The sequence below is a fragment of the Onychostoma macrolepis genome, chromosome 19 (genome assembly GCF_012432095.1).
Source record: "Onychostoma macrolepis isolate SWU-2019 chromosome 19, ASM1243209v1, whole genome shotgun sequence".
In the NCBI taxonomy this organism is placed as follows: domain Eukaryota; kingdom Metazoa; phylum Chordata; class Actinopteri; order Cypriniformes; family Cyprinidae; genus Onychostoma; species Onychostoma macrolepis.
Genome location: NC_081173.1, coordinates 11532671 through 11552963, shown reverse-complemented (window position 1 = coordinate 11552963; position 20293 = coordinate 11532671). Strand labels below are relative to the sequence as shown.

At 39.2% G+C, this 20293-nt stretch overlaps 2 protein-coding genes across 4 annotated transcripts; one reads left to right on the top strand and one right to left on the bottom strand.

Annotated features, from left to right (window-relative positions):
- Positions 1-1218: 1218 nt before the first annotated feature.
- Positions 1219-16042, top strand: si:dkey-284p5.3 (uncharacterized protein LOC557830 homolog). Of its 2 annotated transcripts, none has more exons than XM_058754555.1 (5): positions 1219-1267; positions 11628-11717; positions 13973-14224; positions 15311-15361; positions 15461-16042. In XM_058754555.1, exons 1-5 carry the CDS (start codon positions 1234-1236, stop codon positions 15478-15480), a joined length of 447 nt encoding a protein of 148 aa, XP_058610538.1. In that variant the 5' UTR covers positions 1219-1233; the 3' UTR covers positions 15481-16042. The 2 variants fall into 2 exon arrangements, with proteins under 2 accessions (XP_058610538.1, XP_058610539.1); XM_058754556.1 differs by lacking the exon at positions 1219-1267 and adding an exon at positions 11060-11443.
- On the bottom strand, positions 15903-19984 carry rida (reactive intermediate imine deaminase A homolog). 2 transcript variants are annotated; one of them, XM_058754558.1, is made up of 6 exons: positions 19814-19984; positions 18330-18432; positions 18028-18082; positions 17486-17554; positions 16710-16765; positions 15903-16331 (listed from the first exon to the last, which is right to left on the bottom strand). In XM_058754558.1, exons 1-6 carry the CDS (start codon positions 19876-19878, stop codon positions 16272-16274), a joined length of 408 nt encoding a protein of 135 aa, XP_058610541.1. In that variant the 5' UTR covers positions 19879-19984; the 3' UTR covers positions 15903-16271. The 2 variants fall into 2 exon arrangements, with proteins under 2 accessions (XP_058610541.1, XP_058610542.1); XM_058754559.1 differs by lacking the exon at positions 19814-19984 and adding an exon at positions 19501-19714.
- Positions 19985-20293: the final 309 nt, after the last annotated feature.

Genomic DNA, 20293 nt, shown 5'->3' with positions numbered 1-20293 from the left:
TAGCCAAAATAATGACAGTCCACCACATGATTTGCTAATCAAATCGTCTGTGAATAAATGCAATTCCCTAAAAACACCCAGTAAAGACAGTGATGCGGTCAGGACGCGCCGGCTTCCCTATAAACATTTGCCCGTCACTGCCATGGGAGAAACAGTCAGTCAAACATAGGAATATGTACAATTCTGGATAAATTTATCTCTTTTTTTTTTCAAATAGAGATCATATTCTCCTATGATTCTCAGACAACTAAACAAATAGCTTGTAATTTACTAGAGGTTCTGACAAAATGTTAATTGCTGCGGTCTATTTAATTTTTTAAATTTGAATTATATATTGCAAAATTTGCACCTCTGTTGTGGCTAATATTAATTTCATAATTATCCTTACTCCGTGAAGTAGCAGAAGTTAAGTGAAAATGTGCAAATGGCCCATTTTGGGGTGAATTAAATGCAAGTCTTAAATGTAACTGTTTATAAGGCATTCATCCTTTCACTTTAAAAAAAAATGAGGGCATAAAAATAGTAGCCTATATATATATATTCAGGGGTTATTTTACGGTGGAACTGGCTGTTGTCCACAATTTTGAGCGCTGCACGACAGAATAGATCATGACGTGATTGAGGATCTTATTTCCATCTAAAATACTATTTTTTGTAAAATGGCTCAAATGCCATTTTACAAACCTTTATTTCTTAATAGTAAAATTAGGGACAAAACTGATGCAAGTATGCACTCAGAATTGTTAGATGACACTCTCAGAGCTCTAGGGTCACTGGTGCTGCGTTAGCTACCCTGCTAATCAGAAATTAAGCACCATTGTTGGCGGTTCAGTGATCATCAATGCAAGCAGGATTCCCAAAAAGCAGGGGTGGAAAGTAACTCAAATTCTTAGTTAAGTGTAAATTGTTGTAATATGTTTTTGACTCGCAAATTAGCGATTTGTTAACTGAAATAAGCAGCTTGATGACGTATGCAGCCTACAAATGCGACCTCCGGAAGATGCAGGTTTGAGAAACGGCCGAATAGTATAGAAGACCAAGAGGCGAAATTCTGATGCTTTTGGGTAACAGCCACTACGTGGCGCTTCGGTATTGCGGCCGCCATTTTGGGGTGAAAGTTCCAAATGGACAACAGTACAGATACACAGAAATAGACAGAATATAAGTCAAAGTAGAATAAAAGGACTCAGTGTTGGGCAATCCACTAAAAAAACTATCAGTGTGACAGTAAAAATGTCTTTCATCGTTTTCCCAAAGACCCCGACAGGTAATTATTCACGAAAGTATTGTGTGTTTTGAAGTACGTAGCGCTATGCACCTGCTAACTTTAACTGTTTTTAGTCTAGTAGTAAACTTAAATCCTTTTAGGAACTGCAGGTCATAGAAATCATGATTTATATGGATATAACACTATAGTTATAATGAGCTAATGCAACTACACATTTACAATTGCATACTATATTATTACTAACTATTACTCCACTTTAATTTTAATAAAGTGGTAAGACCCGGAGAAAGTCTGCAGTACCCTTACAAAAAATAACTGCAGTATATTGAAGTACAACTGCAGTGAAACTGCAGTACAAAGTAGTATAACTGCAGTACAATGAAGTACAACTGGACAATTGCAGTATAATGAAGTATATAACTGCAGTTCATTAAAGTTCAAGAGCAGTAAAACTGCAGTACAATGAAGTGCAACTTTAGACTTGCAGTATAATGAAGTACAGATACAATATAACTGCATTTCAGTGATACACTGAAATGCAGGTGAAGATTTCAGATGCAAAAACTTCTAAGTCTGTCTGATTAAATTTATTTAATTGTATTTATTTTTTTATGATAATTTTTTAAATAAAGCTCCTATGATTAGGTTCAGTAATTTCACTTTAATGGCAATGAGGTTCTTTTCTTTATTTCTGGAAATGCTTTAAAGGTCACTCACATTCTAGTTAGCCACAAATGTAAACCTGATTTTAGATTTTAGTCTTTAAATGAGATCCATAACTCCAGCTACTTGTAGGCCTACAGATAACAAAGTTAACGCGTGACTCGTGCGTGTGACCCAGCCACTGCCTTGTCATATAATTAGAATATCATCAAAAAGTTGATTTATTTCACTAATTCCATTCAAAAAGTGAAACTTGTATATTATATTCATTCATTACACACAGACTGATATATTTCAAATATTTATTTCTTTTAATTTTGATGATTAGAGCTTACAGCTCATGAAAGTCAAAAATCAGTATCTCAAAATATTAGAATATTTACATTTGAGTTTGAATAAATGACCATCCCTACAGTATAAATTCTGGGTATCTCTTGTTCTTTGAAACCACAATAATGGGGAAGACTGCTGACTTGGCAATGATCCAGAAGACGAACATTGACACCCTCCACAAAGAGGGTAAGTCATTACTGAAAGGTGTGGCTGTTTACAGAGTGCTGTATCAAAGCATATTAAATGCAAAGTTGACTGGAAGGAAGAATTTGGGTAGGAAAAGGTGCACAAGCAACAGGGATGACCGCAAGCTTGAGAATACAGTCAAGCAAAGCCGATTCAAACACTTGGGAGAGCTTCACAAGGAGAGAACTGAAGCTGGAGTCAGTGCATCAAGAGTCACTACGTTCAGACATCTTCAGGAAAAGGGCTACCAAGCCACTTCTGAACCAGAGACAACGTCAGAAGCATCTTAACTGGGCTGTGGAGAAAAAGAACTGGACTGTTGCTCAGTGGCCCAAAGTCCTCTGTTCAGATGAAAGTAAATTTTACATTTCATTTGGAAATCAAGGTCCCAGAGTCTGAAGGAAGAGTGGAGAGGCACAGAATCCATGTTGCTTGAAGTCCAGTGTGAAGTTTCCACAGTCAGTGATGATTTGGGCTGCCATGTCATCTGCTGGTGTTGGTCCACTGTGTTTTCTGATGCCCACAGTCAACGCAGCCATCTACCAGGAAATTTTAGAGCACTTCATGCTTCCTTCTGTTGACAAGCTTTATGGAGATGCTGATTTCATTTTCCAGCAGGACTTGGCACCTGCCCAGGGGACGAGGACGCTTTGAGCTTTCCTCTACTTCAGTCGGATGCATGTCCCTCCCTTCAGGAGGACATTCAGAGTGGGGACCCCGTGTTGGCATCTCCCTTGAACTGTTCAACTCCGCTGCCTCTGTCAGCCTTCCTCCATGCCTGGAAGGACCTGCCGGGAGTGTCGCCCTGGGTTCTTCATACGATCCAGTTTGGCTACACACTCCAATTTGCTTGCAACCCCACCCCGTTTCAACGGGGTTCTTTTTACTACAGTGAACAGCGGCGACGAGGCTTCTGTCCTGCAACAGGAAGTCTCTTCTCTTCTGCTCAAAGGGGCAATAGAGGAGGTCCCCTCTTCGTACCAACTTTCTAGTCCCGAAGAAGGATGGGGGCCTGCGTCCTATTCTAGATCTATGCAGACTGAATTATTCACTCTACAGAGGGAAATTCAGGATGCTGACACTCAAGAGCATTCTTTCCCAAGTCCCAAGAGGGGGACTGGTTTGTTACTGTCGACTTGAAGGATGCCTACTTCCACATTCAGGTTATTCAGAGGCACAGGAAGTTACTCAGGTTTGCCTTCGGGGGAAAGGCTTACCAATACAAGGTTCTTCCCTTCAGGATAGCTCTGGCCTGAAGGACGTTCACCAAGTGTATGGATGCTGCTCTGGCCCCGCTGAGGCTCCAGGGGATCCGAATTCTCAACTACATGGACGACTGGCTCATTCTAGCCAGTTCCAGGGAGCAGGTGATTCGTCACATGGACTCTCTCCTTCTCCACCTTCGCACGCTTGGCCTCCGGCTGAATGGTCAGAGGAGCATGCTCACTCCAGCCCAGCAGACCAAAGTTTTTGGGGTCTGTCTGGACTCGACCTTGATGCAGGCCCGTCTGGCACCTGCCCGGATCGAAAGCAACAAGTCTTGTTCGGCCTGCTTCAGGCTAGGTCGTCACATGTCAGTGAGCCTATGTCGCAGGCTCCTAGGCCTCATGGCAACAGCTTCCCCGGTTTTTCCCTTGGGGCTGTTCCATATGAGACCGTTTCTCTGGTGGGTGAAGTCCCTGGGTATTCGTCCCTTCTGGCCGTCTCTCCGCCTACTAAGAGTGTCAGGCGCCAGTCTCCGTGCCCTATCAGTGTGTCCAGAAAGGAGTGAAAATGGGAGTAGCCTGCTGTCACCAGATGATTACAACGGATGCTTCCCTCTCAAGATGGGGTTTGGTCTTCGAGGGCAGGCCGGCTTGCGGTGTCTGGACAGGCAAGTACCTCGCCAGGCACATAAACAGCCTGGAAATGAGAGCAGTTCATCTGGATCTTGTTCACTTTCTTCTGTTCCTGGCGAACTCTCATGTCATTGTCAGGACGGACAATATGGCGGTGGTGTCACATCAATAACCTGGGATGCTCCCGGTCGCACACCCTGGACAGGCATGCGTGCCAACTTCTCCTCTGGGCACAGGACAAATTTCTGTCCCTGAGAGCAGTCCATGTCCTAAGGGTCCTGAACCTAGCAGGTGAAGACATGTGGAGTCCGCCTTCTCCTAGTAGCCCCGTTCTGGCCTTCCCAGATGTGGTTCTCGGAGTTGGTCTCCCTTCTGTAAGGAGATTTGTGGGAGATTCCAATCAGGAAAGACCTGTTGTGTCAGCTCCAGGGCAGAATTTGGCACCCACGTCCAGAGATCTGGAAGTTGTGGGTATGGCCTATCAGAGGTTGCCTATAGCCTTTGATCTCTGGGATGGAGTCCGTGAGACCATTAATAGTGCCAGGGCCCTTTGCACTAGGAGGCTCTATTCCTCCAAATTCGGTTCGATCGTGTTTTGGTCCATTCACGATCGCATTCCAGGGGGTGGGGTGTTGCGCACCAGTTGCACCGCCCAAAGGATGGCCCTGCTACCACCTTGAGAGTCTACGTTGCGGCTATTGCTGCTCGAAGGGACTCGGACGATGTCTTGTTGGGTAGACATCATTTGGTCTCCTCCTTTATGCGTGGGGTTAAGCGCTTGAGGCCAGTTCATCCTCCTAGTTTCCCTTCTTGGGACCTTTCTGTTGTCCTGAAGGGGCTGATGGAGCCTCCTTTTGAGCCTCTGAAGTCAGCTCCCGAGAGGATTCTGACGCTAAAGGTCACTCTTTTGTTGGCGTTGGCCTCTTTAAAGCGTGTTGGGGACTTGCAGGCTCTCTCTGTCAGCGAGTCCTGCATTGAGCTCACTCCTGAGCTGGTCAAGGCATACTTGAGGCCCAGACCTGGTTATGTCCCCAAAGTTCTCTCTATGTATTTTCGTTCGCAGGTGGTGGTGTTGCAGGCTCTCTCTCCCTCCTGTTCAAGTGAGGACAGTAATCATCTGCTCTGCCTTGTCAGGGCTCTGAAATGTATGTGGACTGACAGCGTAAGTCCCTACAGTTGCTTGTGTATTTTGTTGCAGGCCGCAGAGGGCTAGCCGCATCAAAGTACATGATTTCCCACTGGGTTAGGGAAGCTATTTTCGAAGGCCTACGAGGTGCACGGTCTGCCTTCACCTCTAGACGTCAGGGCTCATTCCACCAGGGGGATGGCTTCCTCCTAAGCTTTGTTTAGAAGGGTTCCCCTGGAGGATATCTGTATGGCGGCAGGTTGGTCCTCTCCCCATACTTTTGTGAGGTTCTATAACCTTGATGTGAACACAGCTCCTGGCTCCCAGGTTCTTTCTGTTTGAGCCAGCTGTGTTTTAGTGTTCTGGTCTGTAATGGGCCAGACTTGGCAGCCTGTTAGCTTGGTATATGTGGTATATCGTTCCATTGCGTCAGCTACGCAGCGTTGAGTGAACCAATGAAAGAGAACGTCTCGGGTTACTTACGTAGTCCATGTTCTCTGATTAGGGAATGAGACGCTGCGTCCGCTGCCAAGCTCCTCACGCTGTCGACCTGCTTCTTCGACAGGAAAATCTGAGGTGTAAGATTGCACGAGCGCGGGTCTATGTCAATCACGTATGACATAGGGGCGGTATCTCACGCCATCAGCCAGTGAATTGGTGTGATTCTATACGGGCTTCAGACAATCGTCACACCAGGGGTGTTCCCATTGCGTCAGCTACGTAGTGTCTCGTTCCCTATTCAGAGAACATGGGCTACGTAAATAACCAGAGACGTTTTACTTTAATGAGGGAAATGAGGAAATGTGGGATTTTGGGTGAACTTGCTTGTGGTTTGTCTTTAAGCATATTAAAAACATGACATGTAAACAATGTTAAAAAGACACCTTTAATGTTACCCCCTTAATTTAAAAATGAAAAAATTTGTTGTTTTTTTGTTGATCTGCTTTTGAATTGTTTAAATACTGATACTGAAAACAGCAGTGAACGGGTGTGTTTCATCAGTGGTTTTCAGAGATGGTTTTGTGGACCCACAGCACTGCACATGTTGTGTTGTAGGCTGCATGCCTGACAACTCGGAATTCAGATTTTTCCCACCTACTTGGAAATAATGTCTAGAATGCTGCTTCAAGTTGGACATCCAAACTGTGAACTCGGGGCACATTTTTTTAAAAGTGCCCCTATTATGGATTTTTGAATATTACCTTTCATGCAGTGTACGTATATATTAGTGGTGGGCATAGATTATTTTTTTTAATCTAGATTAATCTCACTGTAATCTTGGAATTAATCTAGATTAAAATGGCTCATTTGAATTCTGCCAAGTAGATAAGTAAACAACTAGCAGTCATCAAGAATTTAATATTGATAATAACATTGAAGACATTGTATGATTATTCCTTAAAGCTAAGGTTTTAATAGTTTTAGTAGTAGTAGCCTATTACGTTCTGCCCAATGTCTTCAAGTGAAACCGAACTTTTATTTTGACGGGATGCCGTGATTTTCTCAAATGAAACGCTCGAATGCTCATGAAGTGACTCTCAGAGCAGTTCTGGAGATGTTGTTCATGTATGTCCTCATTTAGTGAGACGACAGACGTTAATATCGCCGCAAGCGTCACGCGGTCTTCTGTATGAGTAGTGAACAAACCCGTGCGTCTGCGCCATACATTAACACAGAGACACACAGAAGTCATATTTAAATAGACGTTTTGCGGCTTAATATTTACAAATAAGAGTGGGAGTGTGCTCACTTGTGTGTGCGCTTACGTTTGTTTGTGTGTGTGTGCGAACCGGGGCGGAACTCCGCTGTGCGCGCGATACAGAGAGCGCGACCATGTAACGTAGAGACAGAAACGACTTGCCGATTTCCATTGGGAAGCTTCTTAAAATAAATTTTCCTGAAGCAAACCCGGCTTCATAGCTGCATCCATATTAGCACGCATACACACAGGTTCAAGACTCGTTCTCGCCCCCTACAGTGCAATTCGCTAGGTATACATCCGGCTAAAATATCAAGGTGAAAGTCATCATAGCTTGCGTAGTATAGACCCAGCTCCCAACCCAACTTTGAGAATAGATTAACGGCGATATTTTTTTATCGCCCGATAAGAGCCTCACGTTAACGCAGCACGTTAACGCCGATAACGGCCCACCACTAGTATATATATATATATATATATATATATAGTAGCAAATTTAGCTCAAAAGGGAAATATTTATAATTAATAATAACTGGTTATAATTAATTATGAATATTTAAATCAGATCTTAGAATTAACTGTAGCAGAATCAATATTACAATGATTTAATCTGTTTTTCCACCGACAGTATAATCATTTATCAATTCAAGGAAAGATTATTTTCCTGGCCAAGAAAGAATAACTTTCCTACTTCATACAGCACTAGCATTAACTTAGCGTGTAGCAAGATCAGCATTCAGTGACTCCGAATCGTGAGCAGCACACAGAGGCAATCAATTGTGAAAATAGTGAATTTAATAAATGAAACTACAGCTAACATACAACTAGACTAAGCAAAACACATATATACAGAATGAAGGAAAGTAAGGAAAGAGAGAGAGAGAGAAGAACAAAGAATGGCAGTATTTAACATCAATTAACCACAACCGAGTGAGAATCATCAGAGAATCAAAAATCACCTTAACAAAGGGGCCCAAACTTAGACACGCATCTAACTAGTTGGAAACGGTTACTTGCTTTGGCTTTGCTGCTGGTCCGGATGCGGTAGACAACAGAGGTTCTTGATGAGTTCAGTAGGAGTGAGTTGGAGGCTTTCGTCGGGTTCTTTTGAAGATTGGAGAGTCCACAGTCAATCGACAAAGTTACTTGAAGATAAAAACTGCCAGAAAGTCCGACTCAAGGGTGATGAGTCTTGGAGAGTGTGTCTCAAAGGGATTGAGCAATGATGGGTTTGGGTTAGGGCCTTTTAACGGTCCGTGGTCACACCCATCTTTGGCAGATCGACCAATGTAGAGGTGTGAATTTTGAGTTGGAGAGGTTCCATTGTCTCACGCAAAAAGTCTCATGGTAAAAAGAGTATGGTGCAAGTTATGGTGACATAATATACACCATTAATCTGGGAATCAGAAGACAGTCATTTTGATACCTAACATGCAAGGGTTTGGAAAACATTAAGGCAGTGACACATTAATATGTCTAGATCCAAGTAATTGGAGCTTCACTACAGTACTACAGAGTTGTAACTAAACTACTATAACCTAGGAGCATGCATACAACACAGGAATGCACTATATACATTTTGGAACAGTTTGTGGGTAAATGGAGCCAATGTCCTTTCCTATGCGTATTGCGGCTTTTGAGTTTGTCTGGGCCACGGGTAGTGGCTCCTCATGGGAATGGGGGAATCGTTCCTTCCCCCCCAGAATCTCTTTGAAGCTCAAAGAGAAAGTTGACAACTGTCCCTGCTAGCATTGGAGAAGATAGCAGAGGTGATAACGCCTCTTTGAACCAGAGGTGGACGTTAAACATGCATCTGTAATTGCATCTGTAATTTCGTTACAACAAGGGAGGAGGGAAAGTTTACGATGCCTAAAACCTTATCGAACATCTTGATTACATTCAAATGTTACAATATATATATATATATAAAAAATATTTTAAAATGTAATTATTGCAAAAATATTAATGAGTACCATAACATTCTCTTAAAATACAAAATAATAAAGAAAAAATATTATTGAACAAAAACTTATTACATTGATTTTATTAAAAAAAAAAAAAAGTTAGCTACATTTCAAGGCTTTGGTCACTTTTGAGCCAAGTTCAGTTCTCTGCTAATGAGCTGCTGATGTGAATCAGGTGTGCTAAATAAGCAGGACATACAAATGTGCAGCGCTGTGTGGCCTGTGTGTCCCAATGCCAAAGACCGAAAACCACTGTGTTACAATCAGAACTCGTGCTCCCTTATTAAATTCGATTAATGCGATGGAGGTGAACAAATATATCTTGACTGAGGCGCTCTCTGCTATTCTGGGAGTCACGGTGAAATTGCAGTCAGATTGTAAGGATTTAGATAAAGCCACTCAACTGCAAATTACCAATCTGACAACTCTTGCCTTACTTGATAAAGAAGTGCAAGATGTGACTTGTCTAACGTCTTTATTAAAGCGATTGTCAGTTGATCAGAAGAATTCACAAGAGACCCCGATAAGCGACGGTGTGAGCTCTTCTCTCCGAAAGGAATTATTTGTGATCTCCGATGACTTTTTTGATCCAGTGTTTGACTTTGACTTCACGGACATGTCAGAGCCAAAGTTTGATTCTCTGTGCATGCGCGGGGACGAGCCGTACAAGCGGCCCTACGGCTGGATGCGCTTCGCCCTGAAGGTCTGGGACAAATATCCGGGCGGGAACGCGTGGCTGGGAACAGACGGATGGAGGAGCCGTTCAGTGCCCGGTGAGTGGCCCGTCTCCTACCACGGAACCGATTTAAAGGGGGCTGAGGGCATCGTACAGACTCACTTCAAGGCGGGAGACCGTCAGGCGTACGGAAGAGGGATTTATTCATCTCCAGACATCAACGTGGCAGATATGTTTGCGAATAGCAAGAACTTCACGTCGCAAAACAATGGGAAAACGTACAAAGTCATCATGCAGAATAGAATCAATCCCCAGAAGAGGGAAATCAAGGACAAAAACATTTGGTTGGTCCCCATACCACTGGGCACATCTGCTGCGAAAGAAAAAGAAATAGTGAAGAGCTCAATTCGACCTTATGGACTTCTGCTTAAAAAGGTGTAGGACGGCCAACGGTAGGGCCTATAGCTGAAGTTACATACATATACTTCTATTCTTCCAAATGCTTAACATTCTGTGTGTTATGTTCTATATCTGTGCTTCTCAGGATGGAGGACAAATAGAGGGACAAAATTCTATGAAATGTATTAAAAATGCATATAAAATGTTTGTTTTGCACGTCATTAAGAGGAAATCATTCATTAATCTTTCAAAATATTTTTTTTTTTCAGAAAGAAAACGTTCTAAAATGACTAGTTGTAGCTCTTCTTTGCCCAAAAAGTGTAACATTTTAATATTTTGAACAGTGTGCGAGACTGTTTGAATATTAACTAATGTGGTCATTTTCTCCTAAAACTCTTAATGTTCATACCAAAACCCTGCAGACATCATTGCAGCCTTTTCCTTTTATTCTGCCACAAGTATGCATGCATGCTTAAAAACTCCTATTGCTGCTTTTATAGGAGGCAAAACACACTGCAGAATTAGATGCAATAAAATAAATTCAAATAAATACCTGGCAGGAGCAAATGTCTAAACTACTATATTCATTGTATTTCTAGGCTACATGTAGGGATCCCTTAATGTAACATTTTTATGCAGAATGATTGACACACATTAAATGCCCGTGAGGTTTTTGATACCCCCAAACACTTCTCAGACAACATTTGTTGTTGTCATAATGCCCACAAATAGAAGTCGTCTCATTATTTTTATGCAAAAAGTGTATAATTTAAAACAAACAACTTTTCCAATCTCCAGAGAACCATTTATGAAACTCAAGAACCTTATATAACCAAAAAAGTAAAATAAATTAATAAAATGTTATAATTTTTATAAGCAGTGAGTTTCATAAGCATATATAGCGTTCTCTGCGCACTGACATGATGTACCAGTTGAAGATTTGGTTATGGGCGGTAGAAATATTTGAGATGTACAGCATGTATGGTATATATGTATGTATGGTAGATGTACAGCCTACAGTGATTTTTATGACAGTCTAGTTCGGGTTGGCCGGCGCTACTCCAGATGTCACCTGTAGATGTCGCCAAAATTCTTTCCCAACCAAAACATAGAGTAGCCTACGTGATGTTATTTTAAAGTTAGAATAAATTGACTCTTATTAAACCCATGTTATCGGATTTATATTGCTATTTTGGTTGTTAGAACTTAAGTTGAACACAAAGCGTCACCTGTAATTTCTTAGCATTTTAATCAGAGAGGACAGAACGTTGCTGATGTTTTAGAATTGCAAATTCAGCTGTGACCTGTAAAGTTACCGGGAATAAGAGCAGGTTTGCATATGAGCGCTGCTCATACACACTCAGATACACCCAATGTGTTCTCTGACCAGGGAAAGAGTGCTGTCTCTATCAACTGCGCGTTTAATTAGCACATTCCTCCTGCACTTGAAGTAGATGGTGCGCCGCTGGGCACGACAACCCTCTCTAATATAGTGCTTAACTTCACTCCTGTTAGAGGAAGACACGATGGGATGCACTTCTAGCACTCAGACCACAGCTCAAGACACAACACGACCCAACACCAAACAAGATGGAAGCACGTCGGGTAAGACTACACAACCTAAAAAATCAAAATTGAGCTATATTTTGTCAAATATTGTTGATTTTCAAGGTGGTTTAGGAAGAAGTTTAGGTAATGGGCACTGCATTTGGTTCATGCATAGTGTGATAGATGTCATAATGTAGACACCAATGCTAAAATGCATGGAAGATCCTTAAGTGATAGACGAAGATTGTGATCTTAGTTACTTTTCGGATCCTGGGTCACCCTAACATGAAACTGAACCCTCAACTATTGTGTAAGGCACCCAGATCCTTATCCAGAATGCTGTCATCACTCCACCATACAGTTTAGATCTACTTGACTCCAGCTTCTCTCATTGAGAAACTTACAGTATTCATTACACTAAAAGTCCCCATGGAGAAACCTAAGGTTAAATGGCTTACCCAGAGCTTAAACCATAAGACTTTTAACTGAAAGTTACAAGAAAAAGGACGTTTTTATGGTTTAGATGACAATTTCAAATCGCTATTTGATAACTGCTTTTAAATTATTAACATTCTTTCAGAGAAACACTATATTATACGGTTATTATAATTAGCATGCATGCAGTTTTTATGACCCCCTGTTACATTTACATTTATGTATTTGGCAGATGTTTTTATGCATAGTGGCAAAATGCATTTACTGGAGACGAACCCATGACTTTGATGTTTTTAGCATCATGCTCAGTTGAGCTACAGGAACAGGATACTTGTACTTTTAAAAATGGATTTGTCACACTGCAGCAGCAAAATGATTAGAAATTGCAAAATGCTTAATGGTAGAACACCTAAAATATACACACAAAACACACCTTCCTTTATAAATTAACATGTTTTTTTTACCTAATTGATATTGATCTTTTTTTTTTTTTTAAATGCAAAGAATAGAATTTTGAGTTTGGTTGTATTGAATTAAATTTGTCAAACAAATGAAGGAAATTTGTTTTGCTTTTGTTGATGTTACATTGATGTTGTCTGTTTCCTGAGCTATCACAGTGGGTGAGTTCTTGGAATTTGAGGAAATACATTTTAGGTGATCAGAGGAGGTCCTCCCCACCTCAGGAGCTCCTTCGAGTGTGGTGATGCATGTCAACCTGCCAGTGGCGACTTTTAAACAAAGCGTGTGCTTATGGAGCTGAGAAGAAGGTTTCATGTAAATGTTGTGTGCTTTAGATCACAGATGTCCGATATCATAAAGCTCTGCTAGTTTGCCTGTTGTAATACATCAATTTTCTTTCAGCACCAGCTGTTATGTTAGGTTTTATTATTTAACCAGAAAGACAGTGTATTGCTTTCAGTTTCATGTAAGTATAGGCAGTTGACACTTGATACACAGAAGATGGGAAGAGAGAAAGGACATAACATTTTTCATAATTCTGTGTTGATGAAACGTGAATTCTGTGGAAAAGATTTAAATATAATAAAATGTGTTGAACCGAGCTGAGTATATTGAACTCAAATTGGATTATTTTATCAGTATTGAAATTGAGATGGTTTGTACTGCGGAAACCTGTTTGAAAACTGTGTGTGTGTGTACTTGTTTATGCTACATTGTGGGAACCAAATGTCCCCACAAGGATAGTAAATCCTGAACTTTTTTGATATTTAAAAATAGTAAATGATGTTTATCTGAAAGTGTAACAATGTAAACAGGTTTTCTGTAAGGGGTAGGTTTAGGGTTAGGGTTGGGTTATGGGATAGAAAATATTGTTTGGTCAGTATAAAAGTAATAGAAGTCTATGGAAAGTTGTGTGTGTGTGTGTGTGTGTGTGTGCATATACATATCTCATTTAAGATATGTATATGCCTAAACATGTGATCCATAATATGAGAGAAATAATACTGGGGGAAAAAAACACAATTTTTTGACTCTTTTATAATCAAAATTAATAATTATAATGTAAAATAATATTTTAAAAAAGTATTTCAGTATCATTGATATACAATTACATTTTTTCTAAATATTTCAAATTTAGATATTTTAAAATTTTCTGTTTTATTTTGTTTTTTTTATTAATTTTTTTTATTTTCTGAATAGTTTTTAAGTTTTAGTTTTAGTTACGTGCTCCAACTTCAACTTATTGCCATTAATTGCCAAGGAGACATTTCTAATTTTCATTTAGTTTTATGTTTTATTTTATTTTATCATATTTTATTTTAGTTAAAGTTTTTATTTCAAGTAATGAATTATTTTAATGTTCTTCGTTTTAGTTCACGATAATAACCCTGTTTAAAATGTTTGTCTTAATCTCAAAGGAACAAGTAATGAAAACGGTGGTCCTGCAGCAGACAGTGAGACGATTCCAGACCAAACCCAAGCTGAGGAATCTCCACAGACATCCAGTGCAGCTCCTGATGCCTCAGAGGAAGTACAGAGCTCTGAGGCTGCTGTAGCTCACAGTGAACCAGAAGCAGCAGCTGCTGAGGCCGATACAACTGACCGGCCTACTGAACCCGAATCCAGCCCCTCCACGACAGCTGAGAATACCGAAGAACCAGCACCAAGTGGTATGTTTCACATTTACAGATGACAGCCAGCTTCCATAACTTAAAGGGACTGTGGGCAAACTGGCTCAGAGTAGTTCTTCAAGATTAAGGTACATAATACCTTGTGTTCTGTTCTTGTGCATGCAAATGGCCTTGGTACTTTCAAGGGACGTATCTCTAGATGCAAAACACCTTGCACATTCTCTTTTGCAATGAAGCCTTCCTGGAATACATTTGTATTGTTATAAGAAGTTAAAGCACCATTTTACACATTCATACTTAAGTGAAAGGTGTTGGCACTAGTTTAAACAGCTAATAGTGTGTTTGTTTAACTCTAAGTAACCTGACAAGTGTCCTACTAACTGTTCGGTGACCCAGGAGTACAACACTGCCCTGCTTAATTTCCCCTTTCCATCCCTTGTTACCGAACGTTTTACTAAGGGTTTCTAGCAGATGTTCTTCCTTCTGATGGTCTGAAAAAAGGTTAGGAGAACTGAACCTTGGGAAAGAAAATATTTTGGCTACTGAAACCAGGTTCCAGTTAGACGAACAGGTTTGATTTTGGGATTATGAATGCACTGTAAAAAAATGGAATTAGGAGTAGTGCATTATTTTCATCTTTAACAGTAGTATCTTTGGCAAGACCTTAAATGTGGCAAGGGCCACAGCATGCCTCACTGCCTGAGTTTTAAATGTAAATGACCATTTATCCACAGATGCAAATGTCTTGGGTGCATTGTGGAAAAAAACTTTTACATTGTCAAATAACATAATGACTAACCACAGAACAGAATGCAACAAGAATAACTCTGCTGGACGCAGCAACTGATTTTAAATATTAATTTGATATTTTTTATTAGTTTTAGTAAGTCCAACGTGAGAAACACACAGGACTTGTCCTGAAAATATGCAATCAGCTAATGGTCTCTGTAGACTGATACATTTATCATAGAATCAGAAGAATTTCAGTTCATCTTAATAAACTTTTTTTTAAAACCAGAATTCATTACCAATTTTTTTTTTGGGTGTATCAACCATTATGAAGAAAAGAAATATGAATTAAGCCTAAATTGATGGAAATAATTACATGCATCTATATTTCCACAGAAAACACAACTGAGGCCCAGGCCGAATCTTCCTCACCAGAGGAAGCACCTGGTAAGTAGGGTAATATGATGCAAGACAGACCTAAAAAGTTCATCTTCTCCCGAGGATAAATGTCTTGTCTGATTTCCCATACCACTTCATCTCTTTCAGCCTCTGGTGAAGATAGTTAAGTGTGCATCATTTGGCACAGTTACTACAGAATCCAGACTCAACCACCTGATTTCAATAAACTCAAGATTTCATACGCATAGTTTAAAAATACAGTGGAACATTAGCTTATTTATTATATAGATATTGCTTGTTCGTTGCCAAGATATAGACCAACTGGTCTTCAGTGACTCAGTGCCTGCCTTTATATACAAAGATTACAAACATCCCACTCCAGAATTATAATTGCTGGCTTTAGTTAGAGATTTCCTTCAATATTTAATATCAGTGCCTATTTTAGTGGCTTTTACCCCTCTATAAAAAAAAAAATGCAAAAAGCCAAAGTGAGTATAAAAATTGTGGAATGCTATTTATATAATTATGTAATATTTTGACCAACTGAAATAAAATGTTATATACATTTAAAATGACAATGGACATAATATTTGAAAAACAGGCATTTTGGTTTTATTTATTGTATGCTAATGTTTTCTTGCAACAAACACGACAGATTTAACTTTTTGTGGTGTGGTTTCATTTAATGTGATAATGACAAGTTTAAAAATAAAGTTGAATTGAACTGGGTTTTGAATTAATGAGTTGCTATTACAGAATATATAATGATGAGAGATCAACAGTAAGTTGTAAACTTTCAATAGCATATTTGTATTAGCAAAGTGGGCAACAGACTTGGTGACTTCACTGTTATCAGTTTAATGGGAGGTTAAAAGTCTGATTGATTTTGTAATCTGGGATGTGGTTTGTCTCCGTATAACTGTATTTACAATTTGTGATGCATGCTGGGTTCATATAGTCAGGAAGCATCTGTGATGGGCCCCAACACAGCGATCGCTTCAATCTCAACAAGTCCCCCCTGTAAAACAGAAAATCAAGTTAAGATGAGGTATAAACACAATGCAGGTTTATAGAATTTCCCTCCCTTTTTATCTCAAGTTGATCACTTACAGTAAAGTAACAGTAATATAATTTGAGGTATTCTTCATCTCCGTAGCTCAAACAGTGTGAGATGGATTGTGTGCCAAGTTTAATACTTTTGGTCAGTAAGACTTTTAAATGTTTTGAAATAAGTCTCTTCTATTCAAAAAGGCTGCATTTATTTGATTAAAAACAGTAATAACGTGAAACATTTTTACAATTTGAAATAATGTTTCTATTTTAATACATTTTAAAATGTCATTAATTCCTGTAAATTTTCAGCATAACTACTAACTAGTCTGTGTTTAATACTCACCCTGGGCAGGGCAGCTACTTGATAGGCAGCTCTAGCTGGGAAATTGCTCTTGAAAACTTAGAAAAAGAAAACAAACAGAGACACCAAAGTTTTTAGACTTTGGGAAAATTTGGGTTTTTTTCCTGATGACAAAGATAAACAAAACTGCCAGTAAAGTTGAAACTGACATTTTGTGTCTATAAGCTATATAAGATATAATCTTCATCTGGCACGTTTGACTACTGTAGTTCTGGTGATAATGAAAAGCAGCCGCTTATGCTTGTTTATATGCATCATTAATTGCATCATAAGTTTTAAAGAGAGAACGACATGAATTAAATTCAGAGTATTTGTTGACGCTGCAGGTTTGCATGTCACATCATGGAAAGTTCTGTGTGGTAGGAGGCAGTGATGATGGGTTGTACTCGTAAAGAGGAGGCTTTCGTTTCACAGAACTGCACTGTATCCCTTTACACGCAGACAGGATAGGATTACCCATCAGCTTTGTGTTCAAGAGGAAATACCCAGGGATGCACAGAGGCATCATTGTGAAACATTTGAATAATCAATAACTTGCATAAAGCATTAGCACTAAAGTATAGGATGGGAAGTTAAGTTATTTTAGGAAAGGGATATAGAGGGAACACAAATGCCATGATTGTTTTTAACTCCACAACAATGTCCTTCCCAATTATTAGGTTTTCTACATTAGCCAGTCTACTGAAACTAAGCAAATCTGTGGTTGTATGTGTACACGACACTCTGTGATGAATTATGACTCTTTTATTCATACTCACACTGCTTGTAAACATCATTGACGTTATTGAAGTCATTAATGTCTGCCAACAACACTGTGGTTTTGACAACTGCAAAAAATAATAAAATAAAAGTGCAGTTTATAAAATGCCTGAAGGTCTGTAAGAAAGAACCGACATTTTAAAGGAATAGTTCACTCAAAAATTTAAATTTGCTCTCAGGCCATCTGAGATGTAGAGAAGTTTGTTTCTTCATCAGAAAAAATTTGGAGAAATATAGCATTACATCATTTGCTCACAATGGATCCTCTGCAGTGAATGGGTGCCGTCAGAATGAGAGTCCAAACAGCTGATAAAAACATCACAATAATCCACACACATCCAGTCCATCAATTAATGTATTTTAAAATGAAAAGCTGCATGTTTGTAAGAAACAAATCCATTACGACATTTTAAACTTCAAAACGGGTTCCCATATGGAATACAGCACACATCCTAGATGGCGTGAGGGTGAATAAACTTTCAGCAAATTTTAATTTGTTGGGTGACCTATTACTTTAAGCAGGTGATGCGTAATGATTTACCATTTTCATATCCACATCCAGCAGCTTTCAGAATCTCCCCCATGTTAATGAGTGCCTATGAAGTTGTAAGGAAAAACACTGAAACATGCATAACTACATTTATCCAATATTGGATTTTTTAGTGAAAATAACTGCTTTGCGAATAAAACTTGTTAATTTGTGTATTAAAGTCAATGTGAAATCAAAACTGACCATATATACTTAATTACTTAAAACATAATTCTAATACACGATTATGTATGAATCATTTATTCATCAAAATGTCAACAGTTGTTTAAGGGCCACTATATGTGTTTTGTCACCTGCTTGGCCTGAGCCTGCACTCCTCCCGTCACCAACTGTCCACCAACGTCCATGCCGATCTGTCCTGAGATGTACATCGTACGGTCCACCAAAACAGCCTGGCTGAATGTAGTAGCAATATAATTTAAAATGTAAATAAATAGTGAACTCTGATTTTGGAAGAAATAAGGATGTTTTACTAATACACATTACAATGCATTGTGGGTAATGTTATCTTCCTCTGCCTTCTGCTGGCACAACAAGTGCAGTGCAGTTATAACTAGCCCAACAGCCAATCAGGTTGTCTTGCTTTATTTAAGGCTGGGCATAGTATATTTGGATATTTTTAATCATAAATTGGATACTGAATATTATATATACTAAAATATCACAGTAGAATTGCAGACCACAAAGATCAAGTGCAAGTTCAGCTTGAGATCATAGTCCAAGACAGTATCAAGTCCAAGTTAATATGTGTCTAATACAAGACAACTTCAGTAAGTTACATAACGCAAAAATTAATGCCAGTTGTTTTTGCACAACTGCAAGGAAACTAAAGATCATAGGTCAACTCATACATTAAATCTCATCAATATTGATTCATGAAGGTTTAAATCATGTAATCAGCTGGGCATAAAGTGTAATGTATATAATATATGCAAAACTCATAATATATGATTACACTAATCTAGAGCCAGAAATACTTTTCCGAAAGCCATTTTTAACATAACCACACTGTTAAAGCAGAAGAAACAGCATTGACCTCTGGTCAAGTCAATGAACTTGACACCTCCTCTTACTCTCTATTGGTTAAAACATCAACACCCCCATTGTAACCACTTTCAATTGCATTTTATGCCAAAAACAAACAAACAAACAAAAAACACATGCATTAATTAATTAAATAAAAAATACAAAAAAAAAAGCTCTAACATCTGTAAATGGTAAATGTCTTTTTTTGACATTGGAGAAACCTTTTTATATATTTATGGGGGGGGGAAACCTTTTTATATATTTTTTTACAGCCCCCTGTAAAAAAAAAAAAAAAAAATGACAAAACGGTGGTATTATGGAGAGTTATAGAGATCTTATCATAATGCATTGCATAAAATCCCTATTTTAAAATTGAAAACAGTTTTGAATCTAAATGCTATTGTTCTGTAATATTAAAGTGATTGAGAAGACTCTTACCTGTATATGCCTTGTCTAATAGGGGCTTTAGGTGTATATGGGATTTTTCTCTGAATAGAAGCCATCTCATCCAAACAGTTTATGAAAAGTAAGTCGCACTGAATCTCCAGCACAAAGTTGCTGAGTGCACTTTCTAAAGACACGCCCCGAACAAATATTGCATTGCTGCCTATGTCGGGCCTTTTGTTGCTCAATGCATAGCTGGTGGTGTTTTATGTTAAAAAAAATTATCCATATGCTAGAGCATGTCACATGTGCGTTTGCTGAGGAAGGTAAACATGCTGGTTTGACTGGACAGCAGTCAGGCTCTCACCTGTAGGGCCCGATGGCGGCCGGAGCAGCTGTAGTGTGAATGATCTTCCTAATAACTGCAGACATCTCTGAACACTGAGATCCCAACGACACCCGGGAAGCACAACCGTGAGTAAACTTCTGGAGTAAATGAATGAGTGTAAAGCAGGTTTGTAGGGATTCACTTCCAGTAGGCGTCAGCGATTCCTACCATAACGACCCACATATAGAGACATCACAAGTGTATTTACGATCATTCAATAACATGTCGCACAGTATGGAACTATATTTGGAAGAACATTCAAGGAAAGAAATGGTAGACAGAACATGTATGGCTAAACAAGCTGATACAGGTCTTTATGCATAAATATTGTAGTTTTCACTCGGCAGAATAAATCAGAGCTCTGTGTAATAGAGTGATTACGGTAATTGGTGAAACCAGTCAAGAAGTTCAATATCTTCATAGTTTTTATGGTTTGTAGGCCTATATATACACAATTTT

What these genes read in the sequence shown, in the direction of transcription:
- si:dkey-284p5.3 (XM_058754555.1), top strand. Translation starts at nt 1,234, where the DNA reads ATGTCTTTCATCGTTTTCCCAAAGACCCCGACAG. An exon ending in TTTCCCAAAGACCCCGACAG is followed by an intron (nt 1,268 to 11,627) that starts GTAATTATTCAC and finishes CACTCCTGTTAG; the next exon opens with AGGAAGACACGATGGGATGC. An exon ending in ACAAGATGGAAGCACGTCGG is followed by an intron (nt 11,718 to 13,972) that starts GTAAGACTACAC and finishes TTAATCTCAAAG; the next exon opens with GAACAAGTAATGAAAACGGT.
- rida (XM_058754558.1), bottom strand. Translation starts at nt 19,878, where the DNA reads ATGTCTGCAGTTATTAGGAAGATCATTCACACTACAGCTGCTCCGGCC. An exon ending in TGGATGTGGATATGAAAATG is followed by an intron (nt 17,555 to 18,027) that starts GTAAATCATTAC and finishes TATTTTTTGCAG; the next exon opens with TTGTCAAAACCACAGTGTTG. An exon ending in CAATGATGTTTACAAGCAGT is followed by an intron (nt 16,766 to 17,485) that starts GTGAGTATGAAT and finishes TCTTTTTCTAAG; the next exon opens with TTTTCAAGAGCAATTTCCCA.